A 23921-nucleotide genomic window follows, 5' to 3' on the forward strand; every position below is an offset into this window, starting at 1 on the left:
CATTAAACTATGTGTCATTAAACTATTGTTTACTATTACTATGTGTCATTAAACTATTATCAAGATCTCTCAACCTATTTTTTTTTGTGGCAAGCAATACATTAACTGAAGTGACAACTTTTTTTTTTTTGAGACAGTGAAGTGGCAACTTTTAAATATTAGATTCAACTCTCCTTTAATTCCATTTGTAAATTATAAATCAACCTGGATTTTATTTTGAACCACTAATTTTTTTTTTGAAATTTACATTTCTTTCTTCTTTTTTTTGGAAACAGAGTCTGCTCTGTCGCCCTGGCTACTATGCAGCAGCGTTGTCATAGCTCACTGCAACCTCAAACTCATGGGCTCAAGTGATCCTCCTGTCTTAGCCTCCTGAGTAGCTGGGACTACAGGTGTGAGCTACCAAGCCAGCTAATTTTTCTTATTTTTTTTTGGTAGAGACGGGGTCTCACTCTTGCTCAGGCTGGTCTCAAACTTTTGAGCTCAAGTGATCCTCCCGCCTTGGCCTCCCTAGAGTGCTAGTATTACAGGTCTAAGCCACCACGCCTAGCCGAAATTTACATTTCTTGACTTTTTCTATAATTACTACATTTATTCAGCAATAATATAGAACCCCTACTATGTGACAAGCACTGTGCTAGGCAAAAGGGACAAAAAAAAAAAAAAAGATACAGTTGTCATTATTTGGTGGGGTAGGAGTGATGAAAAGTAAACAGGTAACCACAATGCAGAGTTGTGAGTGCTGTAGCAGGGTAAGTACCATGCTATGGTCCTCGCAAAACAAATACTTAGCCAATGTTAATATGTCAGGGGAGGATCCATGGAGAAAATAATGCTAAAGTAAACACTAAGACACACAGGAAAATAAGTTAGCTAGGTGAAGGGAAAAGGAAGGGGTGGGTAATCTAGGGAGAAGAAATAAACGTGCAGAGTTTAAGATTAAAGAGAGAGTACGACAAATTTAGGGAACTTCAATGTAGTTTAAGTATTGCAGGCCTCTGAAATTAGTTTAAGTGGTTTAAAGTAGGAGGTTTAACATTAAGAAGGTATGGAGGAAATAAAAGGAGTTATTCTGAACATGTTAAATCTGAGATGTGTCCAGAAAATCTAGATGGAAATGCTCTAGAGGGTTTAGCCACCTGAGTTTAGAGCTTAGTAGGTAGGGCTAGGCTGGGGATACAGATTTGGGAGTGATCACAAGTAACTAACCAGGTTATGTGGAAATAACAAGAAGCAAAAGACCTCCCACGCCTTTAATTTCAATGTTTTTTTAACTTATTACCTGAAGCATTACTATATCCTTGTCAAACATCTCACGTCTGCATTTCACATTATGGTAGTAATAAATCTAAAAAAATAATTAATTACATTGAGTAAACAGGTTTTTATTGGCACAGCTCCCTCCTCTCCCCATAAAAGCACATTGGTGTGTAAGAATATGTGCATGCATGTGACAGGGTTTCCCAAATAGTTAACCCTATCTTAGTACAGATTAATTAGAAACTTCCAAATTATAGTAATAATTCTATGGTTCACATTTCTGGGTCTCCCAACAAAGTAAAAGGTGGTTGTCTCAGGAAGGTTTAGAGCCGCCAAAAATAGGAAAAAAAATCCATACCAATCCTAAATGAAGTTCAAAAAGTAAAATTTCAATTTTAGAGGTATACTAAAAGACCTTTTACCTTTTAAACCTATTTAATTTAAATATAGATAAATCTTGATTTTTATTACATTTTTAATATCCAACTTGGTTGTCTTTTTTGACACAGAGTCTTGCTCTGTTGCCCAAGATAGAGTGCTGTGGCATCAGTCTAGCTCACAGCAACCTCCACATTCCTGGGCTCAAGCGATCCTCCTGCCTCAGTCTCCTGGGCAGCTGGGGCCACAGGCATGTACCATCATGTCCAGCTTATTTTTTCTATTTTTAGCAGAGACAGGGTCTCACTCTTGCTCAGGCTGGTCTCGAACTCCTGAGCTCAATCAATCCTCCCACCTTGGCCTCCAAGAGTGCTAGGATTACAGGCATGAGCCCAGCCTGTGACATTGTTCTAAAAAATAATTTCAAGTGAAAATCAAGACCACTGTTGTTCATCTCTACTTTTTTTTTTTTTTTTTTTGAGACAGAGTCTCACTTTGTTGCCCAGGCTAGAGTGCCATGGCGTCAGCCTAGCTCATAGCAACCTCAAACTCCTGGGCTCAAGCAATCCTCCTGCCTCAGCCTCCCAAGTAGCTGGGACTACAGGCATGTGCCACCATGCCCGGCTAATTTTTTCTATATATGTATTAGTTGGCCAATTAATTTCTTTCTATTTATAGTAGAGAGGGGGTCTCGCTCTTGCTCAGGCTGGTTTCGAACTCCTGACCTCGAGCAATCCGCCCGCCTCGGCCTCCCAGAGTGCTAGGATTACAGGCGTGAGCCACCGCGCCCGGCCCATCTCTACTTTTGATATTAATTACTGACAAACTATGATTAAAAGTTCTAAGAAAATTGGTTATTATATTTTTCTTCTTGAACAATTTTAATATAGATACTCAACTTCTGACTAAATCCAGGGAAAATTACAACCTTCACAGAAGCCAAGGAATCAAATGAAAACTCTTCATAAAATTAAAAAACACTTACCTGGTTTACTAGAGAGAACCCATTTCTTCTCCACATTCCAGCATGTACTTGGGCACATAAAACAAGACATCTAAGAGGGTGTTCTATCAACATGGGTGGGCTAAGTTCACTCTGTATATATAAAACAAACAAAAAACACACAAAAAATCAACTTTATAAAGAAAGCTTGGTTGATAGGAATGGAAGCTTTTATAAAATATAAGTTAAACAATTCACTTGAAGGCCTTAACAGAAAAAGACTGAAGTCCCCCTGAGGAGAAAGGAATTCTGCCTCCATGATTGCCTTGAGACTGCCACATCGATTCTTCCCTGGGTCTCTCCAGTCTACTTTGGGCTGCCCCACAGATTTCAGACTTGCCAGCCCCCACAATTGTGTGAGACGATTCGTTAAAATAAATCTACATATATATGTAGAGAGAGAGAGAGTGTGCACACACATCTTATTATAGTTCTGTTTCTCTGGAGAACCCAAAGTAAACAAGTTTGTTTCAAAGTGATTTCAAATACAAAGAATACAATAAATATGTATTCACTTTTAAAGGTCAGCACCACTTACTAGAGGTAGGAGCTCTGGAAATTTATATGCCACTTCACTTTTGCTTAATAAAACATGCAAACCTGCAAGGAACAAACAACAAAGTATTTCTATAAGTGAAAACAGTTTAGGAAAAAAATCTCTAAAAATTCACTCAACTTTACATATCTTCTGTTTTGGAATCTATCAGGTTACAAATTAAGATATAAAATTAACTATATCCATAAATGAAGCTTTTCAATGGTCATTCTCATGAATCTCTATATCAAAGGCACACTTAATACATATACCAACAAAAGTATCTATATATGTTATACCAACTTTAAGAGTCACATTTTACTGGGCCATGGAGTTTGTTATCATTTAAAGTATAGCAGTGAGAGATTCTTCTGGCAACTGAACAGAGAAACTTGCCATGGGGCTCGTGGTCTGCACTGATCTTCAGTTTAGGATCAAAGCCTCTTTTAGCTTCTAACCTCAAGAAGCACTTGAACAGCTCAACCTTAGTTCATTCTGATTGTGTCCTGTTTGTGTTGTTGCCCTAACAGAGAAGGCGTTTTACAATCTTATCAATATATATATTGGCCACTTGGCTCAAGCCTGGTTTGAGGCTTTCTTTATTTGGAAAGACCTGCACTACTAATACCATTTTAATAATTTGTTCTCAACATTTAGTACTCAAGCTCCATTAGCACACGCCCCAAGTTGTTCATGAACTGCTTTATATGTTTACTTAGCTCTCCAATTAGATTATAAACATTTAGGCCAAGGTTTATCAAGTACAATGAGATGAAAACTGAAAAATATTCACTCAACAGCTTTTAGGGAGGTAAAGACCTAGGCAGAAATTAGTACATTTTTAGAGTATTGACTTTTTTCACCATGCATAACTATCAGCATCAGCTTCTACCCATAAAACCAGATTTTTAAAGGCAGAAGAGATCAGTAGCTGAGGGGGAGACAGGACTCACGTTCTTGCCTTCTACTCCAACACTTTCTCACAATATCATGCTATGAGTTGTCTATGTTAAGGATCAACAGTTCAGTTGCTCAAAACACATATAAAAACAAAACTGGGCCTGAACAGATTATAGAAATAAAAGAAATTTCTTCATGTGATCACAATTTCATTCTAGGTAATTATCTGTTGGTACTATTTTAATATTCATATGTCTAAGAATAAACAACTCCATAATCTTCACAGTTATCTTAAATCATCAAGACTTTAAGGGTCTATCAGCAAGATAATGTGATAATGCTCAGAACAATGAACAAAATGCCTTCAGAATGAAAGAGGAACCATTACTACTAAACTTACATACATTAAAAAGAAAATGAAGGAATACTATGAACTCTAGGCCTGTATGTTAACTTAGGTGAAACGGACCAATTTCTTGAAAGACACAAACTACCAAAACCCACACAAGGAGAAACAGATATCCTAAACAGTTCTATATTAAAGAAATTAAATCGATAAGTAACTTCAAAACTAAAGCATCAGATGATTTCACTGGTGAATTCTAGCAAACATTCAAAGAATAAATGATACTATTCTCCACAATCTCTTCCAGAAAAATTGAAACAAAAAGTACACCTTCATATCACATTAAGTTACTTAAGATAAATTACATATTCTGCAATGAGTAGAAACATCTACCTTCAGAACTTCCCTTCCATCTATTCTCTAAGTTAAAAGGGAACTAAAGGTAACATCAGTACGTGAGCAGACTAAGAATACCTGGAACGGAGAAATATGGAAGGTGTACTGAAATGAGTCTACAGAGATGGATACTGCATATTCAAAGTCTTTGGCTACTGCAAGATGGCAGCTTCAGACAGTTGACCACTTACACACTACCTATAAGTCAACTAGTAGAGATTAAAGAATTATCACCTCAATATGGGCTCGCTCTTGACCTACTGCTTAAAAGAGGATCAATAAATATGAAACAGTTTATAGGGAGAGAAGAAAGAGCAAGAGAAAACCTAGGGTGATTTCGATTGATTAGTAATCACTTAAATAACAGATTAGTTTGAATTTTAACACCACTGACTTTGTAGCTAGATTGAGTTAAACAATAAAATATGCTAACTGTAGTTAAGAAGTATAGAGAAGCACTATGGTACAATGGTTATAAACATGGCCTCTGGTGCCAAATTGACTCAAAATGCCAATTCTGATTCTTTCTTGCTATGTGACACTAAACAAGTCACTCTCTCTGTGAAGTGAGCTTAATGATACCTACCTCATAGGCCTATGTGATGATTAAATAAGTTAATGCATGTAAAACTCTCAGAATAATGCCTAGCACATAGTAGGTATTAATAAATATTAACCACAAATAAAAGATAATTTTAGGGTTCTCTTAGGGGAAATGCTTTACCTGCAAGTAAGCGAGAAACTGGGAGGTGAATGCTAACTTTTTCTTGGGAAACACAGTATCTGATAGTTTCCACTGAATGTCCACAAATGCTTAGCGTGATTGGCTGTTCACCATCAGTAAAACCACCATGACACTGCATCAATACAGCGAGACATTTCTTGTAAGCTTCAATTAATACTTTTTCCTAAAAAAGAGGGTTTTTCTGTAAGTTAGTCAAAAGGTTGGGTTTCTACAACATTGAATAAGTACCTCAAATTCGATGATGAATAAGTATCTCAAATAACAATATGGGCAAAACCAAACTTAATCCTCCCTCCCAAACTTGGTCCCCCCTCTTCCTGTGTCCCCTGTCTCAGTGAATGATACCTTGATCCATATACCTGTGGAAATCTAGAAGTTATTCCAACATCCTCCTTTCCCTCATTGCCCATTGTCTACTCCAAATCAAGCCTGCAATTTCATCGTCTACACTTCTCTCAAAACTAGCCACTTTTCTCTATCTCCAGTAACTCCAAGGCATTGCCTACCATCTCTCTATTAAATTCCTTGCTTCAACTCTTGCCCCTTCATCTACTCTTCAGAGTAATTTTTAAAAATATGTAAATTGAATCATGTTACTTTTCCGTCTGGTGGTCTCTAAAGGCCTCCTACTTCAGTTAGAATAAAATAAAATCGTCTTTCTATGGCTAAGGCCCTGAGAAGTCAGGCCCCTACCCACCTCTCTGCCCTCTACCTCTATGCTGTAACCAGAGAGCCTTCTCATAGCTCCTGGCACAACCAGAATCCCTTCTTATCACAGAGCATGATGCAACTATTCTCTTAGTCAGGAATATTATTTACTCTTTGTTCAGTTAACTTTTACACACTTTTTAGCTCTTATAGAAGTGTTCCCTGACCCCCTAATTTATACAGGCTCTCATCTAGACTTTATTGCCAAAGGAAGGCCAAAATAATTTTAAGACACAGGACAGATGTACCAATAATAAAAATTTTGAGACTATAAACTAAATTATCAACTTTTTATATTCTACAGTCTAGAAGGGATTATGGAAAAGGAATGAAGATAGTTATATTAGGGAAGAGAGAGTATGGATTATTTCCTCCTTTATTTTTCAAGTTTTTTCTTAAGGCTTTACAGTTTTAAGATTTTAATGAATTTATAGGTAGAAAAGGAAAATATGCTGTTTTATGAGCTACGTATCACCACTATTTCTCTAAGTCTCCTTAAAACTTACTTAGGGCCGGGCGTGGTGGCTCACGCCTGTAATCCTAGCTCTCTGGGAGGCCGAGGCGGGCGGATTGCTCAAGGTCAGGAGTTCAAAACCAGCCTGAGCAAGAGCGAGACCCCGTCTCTACTATAAATAGAAAGAAATTAATTGGCCAACTGATATGTATATAAAAAAATTAGCCGGGCATGGTGGCGCATGCCTGTAGTCCCAGCTACTTGGGAGGCTGAGGCAGGAGGATCACTTCAGCCCAGGAGTTTGAGGTTGCTGTGAGCTAGGCTGACGCCACGGCACTCACTCTAGCCTGGACAACAAAAGCGAGACTCTGTCTCAAAAAAAAAAAAAAAAAAAAAAATTTACTTAGGAATCTGCTCATTAACCCCCCCTTCCATTTTCCTCCTATCCCCTGCCCCTAGAAGAAACTCACATCTAAAGCACACCAGTCCTGCATCATCGAAATGACATGTGTTAATTTCATTTGTAGTGTAAAGGCTGCTTCCCACTCTGGTTCCATTTCAATATGTTGTCCCACTTGACGTACAATCGGATCCATTCCCTTAAAGGAAGTGAAAAGATGGTATATGAATTTATAGTTGTTCTCTTATATGAAAACCTAAGAAATAACCTAAGAAGAAATATATATATATTGATTATAAAAACATATAAGGCGTAAGTTCTAGGAGGAAGTAGTATGAGAAATCATAGCTTTTAAAATTATGTGTTTATAAAACAATCTCTAAAATACAAATCAAAAAACTCAATAAGGCCAGGCGCGGTGGCTCACGCCTGTAATCCTAGCTCTTGGGAGGCCGAGGCGGGCGGATTGCTCAAGGTCAGGAGTTCAAAACCAACCTGAGCAAGAGCGAGACCCCGTCTCTACTATAAATAGAAAGAAATTAATTGGCCAACTGATATATATATAAAAAATTAGCCGGGCATGGTGGCGCATGCCTGTAGTCCCAGCTACCCGGGAGGCTGAGGCAGAAGGATCACTCGAGCCCAGGAGTTTGAGGTTGCTGTGAGCTAGGCTGACACCACAGCACTCACTCTAGCCTGGACAACAAAGCGAGACTCTGTCAAAAAAAAAAACAAACAAAAAAAAAAACTCAATAAGGACCAGTGTCCTTAGGCTGACACCATGGCACTCACTCTAGTCTGGGCAACAAAGCGAGACTCTGTCTCAAAAACAACAACAACAACAAAAAACTCAATAAAGTATAGAATGAATTATTTTAGAGGCAGTCTTGTAGATCTCTTTTAGACTAAAAAATACTTCAATACTTCACTGCAATAATCCTTCAAATTCCTTTCTAGCTCTATATCTATAGAAAAAACTGTTAAAAGAAATTTGGCAGGCTTTAATAAATGTTATAGAATTTATAAATATATTTTGTTTTAGAATTAAGTTTTAATAATTATTGCCTAATAAACAACCAAGTTTTCACAGTGTCTGAAAGAAAGCAAAAGAAAGTAAAACAAGAAAAACAGCTTTTCTTTTTTTTGAGACAGAGTCTCGCTTTGTTGCCCAGGCTAGAGTGAGTGCCATGGTGTCAGCCTAGCTCACAGCAACTTCAAACTCCCGAACTCAAGCAATCTTCCTGCCTTAGCCTCCTGAGTAGCTGGGACTACAGGCATGCACCACCATGCCTGGCTAATTTTTTCTATATATATTAGTTGGCCAATTAATTTCTTTCTAATTATAGTAGAGACGGGATCTCGCTCTTGCTCAGGCTGGTTTCAAACTCCTGCCCTCTAGCAATCTGCCTGCCTTGGCCTCCCAGAGTGCTAGGATTACAGGTGTGAGCCACCACGCCCAGCCAAGAAAAGAAAAACAGCTTTTAATAAAAAAATTACTTTTCAGAAACCAGCCTAACTACCTGGGTATGTCAGAACTTATTAAATAATAGAGAATACAGAATACTAAGTATTCAAATGGATCAAAATAGCTATTGTTTTTATAGATACATGAAAAACACAGTAGTATTATAATAAACTAAACACTCATGAACTGCCTCCCAACCTAGGAACTAAAATGTTTTCTAAAAATGATATGTCAACTTTGATTATTCCTTAAGAAAGCCAGATGGTTACTAAAGGAATCATAATATTAATAGTACTTGCTCAGATTTTTAGAGATGTTACCTATCTTCTTACAGTTAAAACTGGTTAAATATACCTGTTGGTTTCTAACTCTAGATTCTGTTTCATATATGGAGATAGTTCCAAAAAAAAAAAAAAAATAGAAGCAGAGGAAAAAGTTCTACACTGTATTATATAAATATCACATCAAGGAGAAAAAAGAAATATAGAAACATTTTTAAAAAATCCCAAAACAACTATAGTTTCTCAAATAACTTGACTATACTTCCAAGCAAGCTTATCTAAAAAATGAACTTATAACCTCTAAAGAAAGAACATTAATGGTAACCAAAAGAATTACCAAATACAAAGAGCAGTAGATGCCAGAACCTATGCTGGAATCTCATTTGCTCTATACCTTTTCTAAGAGTTTCCAATTATTGAGGAGCTTCTTGGTCCAAATGCAACCATCCAAATTGATCTTTTGGAAACTTGCCCAAAACGGAAAAAAAAAATGCACAGACAGAAAGGTGCTCAGTCCAATGAACAAAAACAACAAAAAACAGAAGCTGGGCATGGTGGTATACACCTGTAGTTCCAGTGTTTGAGAAGTTGAAGTGTGAGGATCACTTGAGCCCAGGAGTTTGAGGATGAACTATGCTATGATTGTGCCTGTGAATAGCTATTATACTCCAGCCTGGGCAACAGAGAGAGAGACCTCATCTCTTATCAAAAACAAACAAAAAAAAAAAAAGAAGAAAAAAAAAAAAAAGAAAAGAGGATGAAAAACAAAAAGGTATCAGTTTATACATACCTGCATACATTTAAGTAATTCCAAAAAGGCATCAAATCCTTCTAGGAACTTCTGCCTCAGCTCATCTGACCATTCAGTTGGTTTGCTAATTAAAACATACCTGAACAAGATACAAGCAGCAATGAATACAAAGATAAACACTGACATTTTACAAGTTGCAAATGGTTTAATAATTGAACAAAAACTTACTTGAGATCTAAAATAAGGCTCTGAACTCTCCTAAACTTGAAGGCTTGTAAAGCAGTGTATCGTTCAAACTGAAATCTGCCCTGGGCATCTCGATGTCTCAAATGATCCATAAAAGTCTTAATGATAATGGTCATCAGGTTTTCTTCTGTGATGAGCATTCGAGCCTAAAACAAAGTATATTGGAGTGCATGGTAATCAAAAACTATTTACTAGGAGGCAGAAGAAAAAAAAATCATCAACATTATTTAGCTCTTTCAGTTTAAAATCCTTTTCAAACACAACCATATAATATCATAAGTGTATTACTGTGTATTTCTAAATAACAATTACTTACTCCAATAGCCATGTGTATGAAGCAACAATTATATCAGATGCCAGAAAGATGCCAGAATGTTAGAAGACAGTTCCAAGGCTCATTATTCAAGATAATTCAGGGTGGGGGATCTGAATCAGGCTGCAAATTTTCCTTAACTGAGACATTTAGACACCTATAATGGTATGGTATAATTATTCTAGGATTCAGAGGTTTATGTCAAAGATTCTCTAGAAGTCAATATAAAACTGTATTTCCTCTTAATCTCTTTAGTTAAGATTTATTTTTTGCTTTGTATCTATGTGTGTGTGTATATATATATGTATATCTCTATGTATTTTTGAATAAGTAAATACATGCAAATGATGCCAAATACAAGTAAAAAGTAAGTCCTCTAGTTCCTAGAAGTTTCACGTCCAAAGGCAAACCCTGTTAGCAGTTCTTTGCACGTTCTTGCAGAGCCGGTATGTGTGTATAATATCTATATATCTATACATATAAACTACAAAATAAAATACAAATAAAATAGGCTAAATGTATATTAAGTATATATAAGTATGGATATGTATAATTATCTCTCTTTCCCTCAAAGGATAGCATATTTTATACTGTTCTGTACTTTTTTTACTTGATATATTTTAGAGATTGTCCCATATCAGTTCATACAAATTTCCCTTATTCTTTTTTATCTATCACCAGGTATACTTCTGTATCATACTTTATTTAGTCAGGCCCTTATTGGTAAGACATTCAGTTTTTTCCAGTTTTATGCCATTACAAAAGATGTTGCAACAAATATCTACTCTGTACAGTTGTAAGAATATTTATAGAATAATTTCCTAAAAGTGGAACTAATGTGTTAAAGAGTAGGTACATTATAAATTTTAACTGTTCCCACAAAGAGGCTTAACAATTTATGTTTTCTCCTATGATATGGGCCTTGCTCCTCCTGCCCTCCTAACACAATGTAACTTCGAACATTTTGATCTTTGCAATTTGATGGTTTTAATCTGTTACAGTAAAGTTAGAATGTCTAATTTTATTTTAAATATCACATTTTTCCTCTGATACAAAAGATCATGGATCCGTACCCCACGCCTTTCCCAGCCTCAATAGCTAATCTCTCCTAGGTGTTAGAGTGTTATTGATGTTGGGCTACAACTTAAACAGGTCTCATATCAATCAATATCATCTAATTAGCAGTATAGAATTTGCATTAAAAAAATAGGACCAAAATGTAGAAGAAAGAAGTCCAAGAATACAGTAAAAGCTGTATTCTAATGCAGAGGTTAAGTGCTAAAATCATAAGTAGAAAATCTATAGAGTTAAATATACCTTCGAAAACTCCTAAATTATCAACACATTGCCAGGACTTAGGCTCTAAGTAGCTCAAAAGTCTACAGGATTAACTTCTGTTAAATTTTCCTCCACAGTAAAGATTAAGGTGAAGTTTGCAAGGGTGGGGAATGCTAAGGGGGTAAGTAAAAATTTTCCTTTTGTTTGTTGGATTAATTGGTTTTGAAGATGTTAAATGAGTATGATTCAAATCCACTTAGCTAAGAAAAAACTCTGTAGAGCTGCAATCCCCAAGACCTGGGCTGTAGACGAGTATCAGTCCTGTGTCTCTTAGGAACCAGGATGTAGCAGTGGGCAAGTGAGAGAAGCTTCATCTGTATTTACAGCCACTCCCCATCGCTCACATCACCACATAATCTCCACCTCCTGTAAGATCAGTGGCATTAGATTCCCATAGGAGTGCAAATTCTACTGTAAACTGCACATGCAAGGACTCTGGGTTGTGCGCTCCTTATGGGAATCAGATGCCTGACATCTGAGGTGGAGCTAAGGCAGTGGTGCTAGTCTAGCACTGCAGATCAGCTGCAAATACAGATTATCATTAGCAGAGAGGGTTGACTGCACAATAAATGTAATTTGCTTGAATTACATTCCCAACCCCTGTCCAGTCTGTGGAAAAACTGTCTTCCGTGAAGTTGGTCCCTGGTGTCAAAAAGGTTGGGGACTGCTGCTGTACTGTCAGCGTATAAGACTTAGAGCAGGTAAGAAAAGGAGTTTGGCAGAATGTAAATCTCACTAATCAAGGTACTTATTAGCATTTTCTGTTTCAGGTGAATGTTAAGAGAGATATGCATAGTTTTGGATTGGATTCTAATTGTTTGTACTTGGGGTCAAATAAAAAAATTAATAAGAGTGGCCCATTAAAACAAGGGAGTGGCCAGGTGTGGTGGTTGTATGTATGCCTAAAGTCCCAGCTACTTGGGAGGCTGAGGCAGAAAGACTGAGCTTAGGATTTCAAGGCCAGCCTGGGCAGTGCAGCAAGACTCTGTTTCTAAAACAAAACACAACACAACACAGCACTAAAAAAAAAAAACCAAAACAAAACAAAATTAAAAAAAAACCCAAGGAGTTATTCAACATTTCTACTTTTAAAAATATAACTAAAGAAGCATATTTTCCAAAGTTATGAACAGAAATGGATAAAAACCATTGGTTGGTTTTATCAACCTTTCAAGGCAATTTTCAACATTAAATATCTAACATTATTATACTAGTTCTAGTTCTTATCACTTACCCTAAAAAATTACTTTAATTTTTATGTCTACAATTCACTTTGTTTTAAAAAACATTTCCACTACTTAATTACAGTTTTTATTCACTTTATGTAATTCATATTCAATTTTGTTTTTGCAAGGCTCATTACACATTTAACAAAATATTCAAAATGGGCCAAATTCTCCCCTCAGACTCTGAAAAACTTCACTGAATATTAACAGTCTATGCACACACTTTTAGTTAAACTAAACATGCTACAGCACATAGGGATGATGCTGACTGAGTGCACATTTAATAAAATAAACTAGAACAACTATTGTACTCTAGTCACTTGATTTATAAACACTTGTTCTTGACCAGACTTAAAATGAAGGCGGTGTTAACTGTAAGGCAATTCTGATTCGAAAGATACCAGTGCTATAAAACATTTCACTAATATCTAGGGCAAGTTATTTTTAACCAGGATGTGCACAAGAATTGCTAATGGAGCTTTTCCAAAAAACTATACAAGCACTCTTCTGCTTCTAGTCACGATGGAGTAGCTTGAGGCTGACCGACACTTCTACCAAGAACTAGAAAAGCTCAACTTAAAAAAGAAAAAAAAGTTTGAAATCATTAGCAAGCTGCTAAGACAAGAAGGACCCCAGGGGATAAAAACCATGGATAAAGGGAACTGCACAGGGAAGTGAGCAAACATTCAGCAGCTACTTTTGCCTCAGCATTCGACTATTTCAGGAATAGGGTAAGAGGATTAAAGATGCCAGGAGTGAATCTGTACAGAGCTGCTATTCATAAGAAGAGACACCTACTGACATTTTAGCTGGCCCAGTGTGTTGGATAGGATAGAATCCCAGTAAGAACAACAGAAGGGTGGGGAAATAAGTTCAAGATTATTCTAGTTTTCTTCTCAAACATTTGCAAAATTCTGAAGTTATACAGGATGCAAGTCTGAGAAAAGCAGGAAGCCCAGAAGAACAAAGCAATGCTATGGCAGTCTTATCGAGGTGAAGAAACTCTCATCTATACAGAGTTCAGGATCCTATAGAGGGGAAGAACTCCAGTCTCTCAACTAGGAAAGCTTAGGGAGTTATGTCCCAGGGATGGGCACGAACCAGAAGAAAGACTGAATCTTCCTAAAACAACCTGGACTCAGGCAATTCCTGACTGGATTAAGGTGATCAGCCTCACCCTATGTGCTGAAGGGGACTAGAATATGCCACACCAAAATATACCATTCTGGCATAAGGATTATTTTTGGCTGAAAGCAACTGAGGAACAGCAGATAAAGGAAAATCTCCTAAAACAGAACACACATTTCCTCTAAGAGGAGGGCAATTCTTATTATCTAAGTTGATCTGAGTCTGTAAAACAAACCTTACTAAACAACTCTTATTTACCACATAACAAAATTGTGGGATACAGTTAAAATTATGCTTAGATAGAAACTTCACCTTAAATGCTCTTAACAGAAAAGAAGAAAGGCTGAAAGTAATCTAAATATCTATTAAGAAATTACAAAAAGAATGGCAAAATAAATCTAAAGAAAATACAAAAAGGGAAATTAGAGTATAAATTGATAAAACAAAGAAAATGTACAAAAAAAATCAAAATCAACACAACTGAATATTGGTTCTTTGAAAAGACTAAAGAGTATAGATCTCTCAAAGGACCAATAAGAAAACCAGAAAAATTTAAATTTAAAAAGGATTAAAAAAAACCATACTACAGATCTTAAAGGTATTAAATGGAAAATAGGACAAGTGTTAGGACCAATTTAAATTAATATAATTAAAAATTTAGATGAAACTAGGAAATTCCTAAGGAAAAATATAAGTTATTCAAAGAGAAACAAGAAATGAAAAATCTGAATACTCTTATATCTATTAAAGAAATTTAATTGGTAAAAAATGTTCCCAGAAAGAAATCTTCAGGCCCAAATGGCTACACCGGAGAATTCTTCTAAATATTTAAGAGAGCAATAATACATAGAAATTTCCAGAAAACAGAATATACTTGCCAATTTAATTAATGAGTCCTCCATAATCTTAATACTAAAACTCCAAAAAGCCATTATAAGAAAATTACCATCTAATCTCTCTCACAAATAAGGGAACACAAATTGAATCAAGCAATATAGAGGAAGGATACAACACAACTCAACCAAGTTTGGTTGTAGTTTATTTCTTTCATGCAAGAATAATATAACATTCGAGAAAAAAAGTAAACTTATATAAATAACAGACTTATTAACAGACAAAAGGAGAAAAACCCCACATGATCACAGCATCCAATGCTTTTCCTGAATTCATGAAAAGAAAACACGCATTCATGTTTTAAAACAAAAACCAAGTGGACCTGTAGTCCCAACTACTTAGGAGACTGAGGCAGGAGGAAGGGGTATCCTTTGAGCAGCCTGGGCAACAAAGTTAGACCCCGTTAAAACAAACACACACACCTCTGAATAAACCAAATATATACCATTCTGGCATAAAGATTATTTTTGGCTGAAAGCAACTGAAGAACAGCAGGTAAAGGAAAATCTCCCCAAACAGAACACACATTTCCTCTAAGAGGAAGGCAATTCTTATTATTTAAGTTGATCTGTACCATTTACTAAGAATAGAAGAGAGTTTCTTTAATGTGATAAAAGAGTATCTACTAAAAATCAACCAAACAAAATCCCAAAGTAAAACATTATACTTTGTGGTGAAATATTGAATGCTTTTCCCCTGAGATCGGGAATGAGACGATTCCTACTTTTATTTATCACTTCTATTCAACAGTATACTGGAGGTCCTAGCCAATATAATAAAGAAAGAAAATGAAATAAAAGATATAAAGATTGGGAAATAAGAACCCAAACTGCCACCACTCACAGATGACAGATAACTAACTACCCTATTAGAAAATAGGCCGGGCGCGGTGGCTCATGCCTGTAATCCTAGCACTCTGGGAGGCCGAGGCGGGCAGATTGCTCCAGGTCAGGAGTTTGAATCCAGCCTGAGCAAGAGCGAGACCCTGTCTCTACTATAAATAGTAAGAAATTAATTGGACAACTAATATAGAGAGAAAAAATTAGCCGGGCATGGTGGCGCATACCTGTAGTCCCAGCTACTCAGGAGGCTAAGGCAGCAGGATTGCTTGAGCCCAGGAGTTTGAGGATGCTGTGAGCTAGGCTGATGCCACGGCACTCACTCTAGCCTGGGCAACAAACTGAGACTCTGTCTCAAAAAAAAAAAAAAAAAAAGAGAAAAAGAAAAAAAGAAAGTAAGACCTACCCATAAAATAAGCCCTAGCAGGATTTGTAAGCATTTGTGCAATATAAGCCCTACCCCAAAAATAAGACCTAGTGACGGGTGTGGCTACGCAGTGTATCTGCACAACCCATGCATTCTGTCGAGGAGCAGTAAAGAAGATGAACAGTAAAGAAGATGAGCAGCTCATCTGCCCCATGAGAGCTCTATTGCTTGACATGAGAGACTGGGGCCAACGGTTCTAAAGGAATAGAGTCACAAGAAATTCAAGATGGAATTCGGGGTTTGGAGAGTTATGATGCTATTCCAGAAGAAGACAACTTAACTATATTTGAATAAATGTAGATTGTTGTACTGTACTTAAAAAAAAGTAACACATCTCCTGAAAATAAGTCCTAGGGTGTCTTCTTGAGGAAAAATAAATATAAGACCCCATCTTATTTTCGGGGAAACACAGTATGTACACATAAAATCCAAAAGAATCTATAATTTATTGTATTTAATAAATGAATTTGGAAAAGTTGCTGGGTATATGGCCAACATACAAAAATGGATGCACTTCTATATACTAGCAATATAAAATAAAAATTTTAAAAATGGTATCATTTCCCATAGTATCAAAAAGAACAACAACAAAAACCCCAAAGCCAAATACATAGGAATAAATCTAACAAAAGATTGGAAGGGCTCTATACTAAAAAATATAAGTCATTATTGAGAGAAATTTAAAAAAAACTAAATAAATGAAGGAACACATCAAGTTCATGGGATGGAAGAGTCAATATTGTAAAGATATCAATTTTTCCCAAACTGATGTGGATAGACTGATTTCAATTCCAATCTAAATGTATAAAGGGGCGGGTATGTGTGTGTGTGTGTAAACTGATATGCTGAATTTAAATTCATATGGAAATACAAAGGATCAAGAATGGCCAAGGTATAGAACTGAGAAGTACTGGTGAAAAAAAAAAAAAAAGAATGGCCAAGGCACTTTGAAGAATAAAACTAGAAGATTTAAATATCAGATATAAAGACTAATGAAAGTATTATAATTAAGGCAGTATAATATTGGAACTAAGATAACAAATGGAACAAAAGACACACACATATAAAGGTCTTCTTGACTTATAACAAAAGTGCCCCTGAAATGCAACAGGTAAAAGGATATCTTCAATAAACAGTGCTAAGTCGATTGGATAACTACATGGGGGTGGGGGGAATCAAGAACCCCTTACTTCATGCTATAGACAAAAATCAATTCTAGATGCACTGGGAATTTAAATGTGAAAGGCAAGCTTTAAGAAGAAAGCATGGGAGAATATCTTCATGACCACAGGATATGCAAAGATTGTTTATACAGTATACAAAAAGTGCTAACTGTAAAATAAAAAATGATAAAATAGAACACATTAAAATGATAAATTTTGGCTCATTAGGAGAAACTTAAGGGAGTGAAAAAGACAAGTCACAAGTGGGAAAAATATTTGTCACATATATATTCAACAAATGATATATATATAGAATTTATTAATAAAATATCTTATAAATCAATAAGAAAAAGGCAAATAATCCAATACATACTTGAGGGAAACTTTAGCAAGCATTCACAAAAGAGGATATCCAAATGGCCAATAAACATACAAAAAAGGATACAACTTCATTACCACCAGAAAAATGCAAATTAAAACCACAATGAGAAATCACTATACCCCCATTGGAATAGATACATTTAAAAAGACTGGTAAAACCAAGTGTTGGTTAGGATGTAGAGCAACTAACTGTAACTCTCATACATTATTAATGGCAATGTGAACTGATTCAACCATTTTAGAAAAGAGTTTGGCAGAAACTTTTTTTTTTTTTTTTTTGAGACAGAGTCTCACTTTGTTGCCCAGGCTAGAGTGAGTGCCATGGCGTCAGCCTGGCTCACAGCAACCTCAAACTCTTGGGTTCAAGTGATCCTTCCGCCTCAGCCTCCCGAGTAGCTGGGACTACAGGCATGTGCCATCATGACCGGCTAATTTTTTCTCTATATATATTAGTTGGCCAATTAATTTCTTTTTATTTATAGTAGAGATGGGGTCTCACTCTTGCTCAGGCTGGTTTCGAACTCCTGAGCTCAAACGATCCACCCGCCTCGGCCTCCCAGAGAGCTAGGATTACAGGTGTGAGCCACCGCGCCCGGCCTGGCAGAAACTTTTTAATCTGGACACATATATATACTATATCTGGGCAATTCCTCTCTTGGGTATGTAAAAGGTCAGGATAATTTTTACGAAAATATGTTGTTGAACGTTCAAAACACCTTTATTTCTAAAAGCCCCAAACTAGAAAACCCCATTAAAAGAAAAATGAATAAATGGTGATATATTAATGCAATGTAACATTACATAGCAATAAGAGTGAATGATCTTATTGTATGTACCATGATGTACATGCAACATGGACGACGACCACAAACATAATGCTGACTGGAAGCAGCCAGACATTAAGTCATATCATATGATTTTATTATGTAAAATTCAAAAACAGGCAAAACAATCTGTTGTGCTAGAAGACAACATTTACATTTGGGGAGAGGTAGTAACTGGGATGACCAGCAGCTCTGGAATGCTCGTAACATGGGTGGGCTTACTATATAAAAATTCAATGGGCTGTACAATTATCACGTGCTCACTTTTCTGTATATATTCTATCTTAATAAAGTTAAAAACAAAAAACAAACCACTATACAAGTCTGGGCCCCATCTCTAGAGTTTATGATGCTGAGAAGGAAGGAGGCAGCAGAGAACTACTTTTAAAGGTTATGTAGGTTATTTGGAAACATGCTCATTGTCCTAGGAAAAGAGAGTATTAAGTACGTAGGTGATACCAAGTTAGGGTGAAAGAAAGGATCCATTACTAAAAAAATGTAAACTATGAAAATTGGCTCAAGAATAAAACCTAAACAGATGAGAAAAAATTGAAAAGAATTTCAAAGATTTAACCTCTCAAACATTCCAAGTTGAGATTAATTAAATCTTAAAAATAAAAACAACCAGGTAATTCTTATATCATTCTATTCTAGGGCATACAGACAGACATATACTCAATTCATTTTACAAAGCCAAAATCTAATTAAATGCACACACAGGAAGGAAACGCTGACCAATCTTACTTGTGAGCATATGTGCAAAAATTCTAAATAAAATATTACTAAACTGGACTTAGCAGTAAATTAAAATAATATACTGTAGCCATGTATTAGAATTTCAAAATTAGAAAAATTTAATATAATTTGTTATATTAATAGGTCAAAGAATGAAATTCTCCTTCTTCTTTGACCAATGAAGGTATTTACTACATCAATAGCACAAAGAAAAGACCATATAATCATTTCAACAGATGGAGAAAAAGCATTTGCTGAAAATATCTAATCCTGATTAAAAATCATACAAAACCAAAACCAATTTTAGTAAACCAGAGCAGAAGGAAATATTCTTAGTATGACAAAATATTAATCAAAACCAGAAGTAAGCAACACCTTCATTTCTAGATTAAAACACTAGAAGGAACTTCTATTCAAGTCAGGTACCAGACAAGGATGTTGCTGTAATTCAGAGTGGTCCTTCTGAAACATAAATCAGATATTATGCCTGTGTTCAAAACCTTGCAATTATCTCCCCATTTCACTCAGTATTTATAAAAGACAAAAGTTCTTACAATGGCCAGCGAGGTCTGGTACTGCCACTTCCCACTTTGCCACTCCCAATTTCACCCCATCCCCAAACTGAATGACCTCACTGACCAATCTCCTCCTCACTCTAGCAACAATGGCATTTTTTTTTTTTTTTTTTTTTTGGTTCTTTCCTCCAAAATGCCAAGTGTGTATTCATCTCAGAAATTTTGCACCGGCTACTCCCTCTGCCTAGAAAGCTCTTTCACCAGTTAATGTCACTCATGCTCTCACCCCTTCAAGTTTCTGTTCCAAGACCACCTATCTGAAAGGTCTTCCCTGATCATCCTACATAAAATATGACCCCTCCACTGTCTCTATCTCCTTAACCCATTTTTCCATTTTGTAAGTACTTATCAACAGTTGATTTATAACAAAATGCAAATGTTTATCTATCTTCTCACAACTAGACTATAAATTGTTTTGCTCACTGCTATAGTTATCCCCCAAAGCCCCAAATAGTGCCTAGTCAATAAAGGTACTAAATATGTTTTGAATATATAAAGACATACACAATTTTTCTAGTGTTTCTAACTGAAGGAGTCAGATGAGAAACAAAAAGTTGAGATATTAGAAAAAAACCAAAAACTACTATTTGTAGATAACAAGAAATTCCAATGAATCAACACAAAATATTAAAAGGTTAGAAAGTGGACTAGATAGATATAAGATGGATATATAAAAATCAGTAGTTTTCCTACATACTTATAGCCTGTTTGAAAATGTAAAAAATTTACTATAGCATCAAAAATATAAGACATACAAGCTTAATTTAAAAATGTATAAAACTGTAACAAGAGAACTATGAACCTTTTACTAAGAACATAAAATAACATTTCAACAAATGAGGACAAATTATATTTCTAAATGGTATATATCCAATATTGCAAAGGTACTAATATTAGTTCTTCCTGAATTAATCTAGAAATACAATGTTTTTTCAGCCAATATCCCAATGTAGTTTTTGGTAAATGACAAAACTTATTTTAGTTCATCTTTTAAAAAAAAAAGCCTAAGAATAAGTAAGAATATTTTGGAAAAGAATAATGAAAGGAGATTTAAATCTATAAGACATCAAAGGAGAATATTAAACTCTAAATAATTATTATAACTGTGGTACTGGCATGGAAATGGAAAAAAGATCAATGGAGGAGAGAAACACAGATATGAATATTCACGGGATCATCTCACAGGCTTCACAAACTCAACCTTCACAAACTCAACCTTCACTTCACAAACTCAAGTGATACTCAAGGTATCACTTTTCCTCTTTACAAATCCTAGTTGTTCTCCAAAATTCCCTGTATCCCAGCAAGTGGCACAACATTCACTCAGCTGCAAGTCAGAAACCTGGGAATCATCTTTAAACTTCTCCTTCAAACCCAACCTTCAATTAATCACCAAATTCAACATCCCTCAAACACAACTTGCCAATTCTCTCACAACTCATATCTACTGTTAGCACTCCCATTCAAGTTACTACCAATATTCTTTTCTGGATCACTGCATCAGCAACTAATTAGGTTCCCCACACTCACTTTCACCCCCCTCGGATCTGTTCTCCAAATTACAAACAGCATTATCTTTTAAAATCACAAATGTAATGACATAAGTACCACTTAAAACTCTTTAATGCCTTCCCATGCTCTGAAGATAAATCAAAGTCCTTCATCTGGCCTATAATAATAGTTCATTAGCCTATTAATGGGTAAACAGACTCCCGGACAGCTTCAACTATATTAAAATATATCCTTTAACACAAAAGTAATATGGGGGAAAACCAGTCATTTTTAATATGTCTTCACTCTTAAATCTATACAATTTTGCTCCATGTTCAAGGATCCTCAAGTGTATTAGCTTTCCTCTGTTTAGCATATAGATAATGCTCCTCCCTACTCTAGGATCATCTCAAGTGCTAGTTCCTCTGCCTGGACCCTCTCTCATGCCCTTGCATAAAGATATCTTCCTTAGAGAAGCCCTCTTCTGAAGTATGGAAAAAGGTCAGATCTCTTTATTATTCTCTCTTAAAGCAACCAAAGTCTTCAGAGTCTTCACTATAATTTCAATGAACTATTGTTGTGAGTCTTTCCCACTATGTTAAGTTTGATTAGGGCTAGAATCACATCTGTTTTTGTTCACCATTGCATACTCAAAGCCTAAAACTGTGCCCCCCAAATAGGTACTTAATAAATTTGTTGAAATTAAATATGAATTTTAATTACTATTCTGTGATAACAGAATGATGCCTTCAGGAGCACCTAGTGAAGCTCACAATCATTGTGATTCAACTGCCTTAGCTACCCCTTCCTTTATGGCAGTGGGGCAGGGAGAAGGATTTCTCAAGTTGTGAGATGTTATACAATATGCTGTCTGATTCCAATGTCAAGGATAAATTTGTTAAACCAATCAGCTTAATGGTAACTCATCATTCAAAACCTCAGGAAAGTATTATGAGAAAGTGTATATTTTTTTTCCCCATCCTCTACTCTGAAGAGAGGGAAAGTATAGACTAAATTTAAATGACTTTTTCTCCCAATTATTTTGATATACAAAAATATGTTCTAATATATTTGAAGATCTCTGAAATCTGCCCATGAATAAAATATTATTCTATTCAGGAATATACAGATTTTAGCTCTTTGTTATTTTAAGGCCTTACTTTTGTTAAGGGCAAACAAGAAAGTTCTTCTAGTTTTTCAGTACTTACAAGTGAAGGAACCGTGAATATCTGAACCGAGAGGTCTGCGATTGAAAACTCTCTGTCGTGGTCATCTGTCACATAATCACTCTGCAAACGCTCATAGTTCTATTAAGAAGGCAAAAAAAGGCAAGGAGTGCCAGCTATCAGTTACAAGAAAAGGTAAGCACTACTCACCAGAGTAGGTGCGGTGAAGAACTGGACAGACAGAGCAGTCACCGACACTGCTCGCTCGTGATCATCCTCCATAAAATCTCTCTGCAACTGCTGGTAATTCTAAACAACAAGGGGGAGATTCACCTCTAATCCACATTAACCCAAAGTTTAAGATTATAATGAAAAGTCAGTGCTGGAGGAAGTAAGATAACACTGCTATGAGAATGATAACTGGGATGATTTCTACCAATTAATTCCTATATAAATATTGATTCACTGTGGAATCCTGTATAAGTATTGATTCTTCTGAAGTACATGGCAGTTTACCAGCCCAAACAAGCAGTCACATCTTCTATAATCCTGAGATGCCAACATACACTGGTGGAGCTAAACCACAGCAGCATTACACTGTCTCTGCTGAAACCAGACTTTTACTACGTATAGATGCACATCAGAATCATACGATGACTTCTGCAAAGTACACATGCTTGGGCCCCCACTCTTAGTGAATATGCTTGAGTAGATTTGATAATGGAACACAAACACATGTATTTTCAAAGAGCTCTTTGAATGACTCATACATGCTTCCTTGGTTAAGAACTCCTAATTCGAGTGAATACAAAAAATAAGTGGTTAGCTTAGTCACATGCTGCTGAAAGGGAGTAGAATTTAATTCAATTATATTAACTTAGAGTTCATAATTCTTAAATCATATCCATTTACACATGTTATTTCAACTATGATTATTGTTTGCTTATATGAACTTTAGTGAAAACGGTATCATAATTTATAGTGGCCTAGGTTTAAATTTATCATTTCATATCACAGAGACTGCACAGACGAGTACTCATGATACCATGGGAGGTAATGAACAAGAAGTCTCACTCCTATAATTTTATTATAGGAGTGATAAAAATATTATTGATAAAAAATATTATGAAGTTTCTTAGAATTTGAAATCAATACATTGATATATTACTATCAGATGCTAATTTTTTGAAGCCTACATATAATCATGGGCCACAGTTACTCCATATATAACCTGTTTTGTTATCAAAATCGAAAAACCACTTACTTTTGCAAATCGAACAGCAAAGAGTTTCTTGTATTTCAAATCCATAAGCAGACTGCTCATGAACAACTGATGATATACACTCCTAGCACCTTTTAGAAAAAGATCAGGGTGTGAGATAAGGATATACCAAATAAGCCAAAAACAGTATTTCCAAAATTCTTAATGTGATCAATTGTATTTTTTTTTTTTTTTTTTTTAAAGATGAGGTCTTGCTATTTTGCCCAGACTGAACTCAAACACCTGGGCTCAAGCAATCCTTCCACCTCAGCCTCCTGAGTAGCTGGACTAC

At 35.8% G+C, this 23921-nt stretch overlaps 1 protein-coding gene and 1 long non-coding RNA gene across 4 annotated transcripts in view; one reads left to right on the forward strand and one right to left on the reverse strand.

Annotated features, from left to right (window-relative positions):
* The window catches only part of UBR2 (ubiquitin protein ligase E3 component n-recognin 2), a 133182-nt gene that overhangs the window by 54977 nt on the left and 54284 nt on the right, over nucleotides 1–23921 (reverse strand). For 2 of the 3 annotated variants that reach the window (XM_020287012.2, XM_020287010.2), the window contains exons 10-18: nucleotides 23633–23721; nucleotides 22411–22509; nucleotides 9851–10014; nucleotides 9662–9761; nucleotides 7196–7324; nucleotides 5543–5726; nucleotides 3180–3241; nucleotides 2624–2734; nucleotides 1283–1348 (exon numbers count right to left, since the gene is read on the reverse strand). In XM_020287012.2, the coding sequence (XP_020142601.1) occupies nucleotides 1283–1348; nucleotides 2624–2734; nucleotides 3180–3241; nucleotides 5543–5726; nucleotides 7196–7324; nucleotides 9662–9761; nucleotides 9851–10014; nucleotides 22411–22509; nucleotides 23633–23721 (1004 nt within the window). Of the gene's footprint in view, nucleotides 1–1282; nucleotides 1349–2623; nucleotides 2735–3179; nucleotides 3242–5542; nucleotides 5727–7195; nucleotides 7325–9661; nucleotides 9762–9850; nucleotides 10015–22410; nucleotides 22510–22578; nucleotides 22678–23632; nucleotides 23722–23921 lie in introns of all 3 variants that reach the window. The other variant, XM_020287011.2, reaches the window with a different exon arrangement.
* On the forward strand, nucleotides 371–9049 carry LOC142870979 (uncharacterized). Its single transcript, XR_012919326.1, has 2 exons — nucleotides 371–462; nucleotides 8894–9049. It is a non-coding gene; the product is annotated as an uncharacterized LOC142870979 (long non-coding RNA).

Source organism: Microcebus murinus, chromosome 5 (assembly GCF_040939455.1).
Source record: "Microcebus murinus isolate Inina chromosome 5, M.murinus_Inina_mat1.0, whole genome shotgun sequence".
Lineage (NCBI taxonomy): Eukaryota > Metazoa > Chordata > Mammalia > Primates > Cheirogaleidae > Microcebus > Microcebus murinus.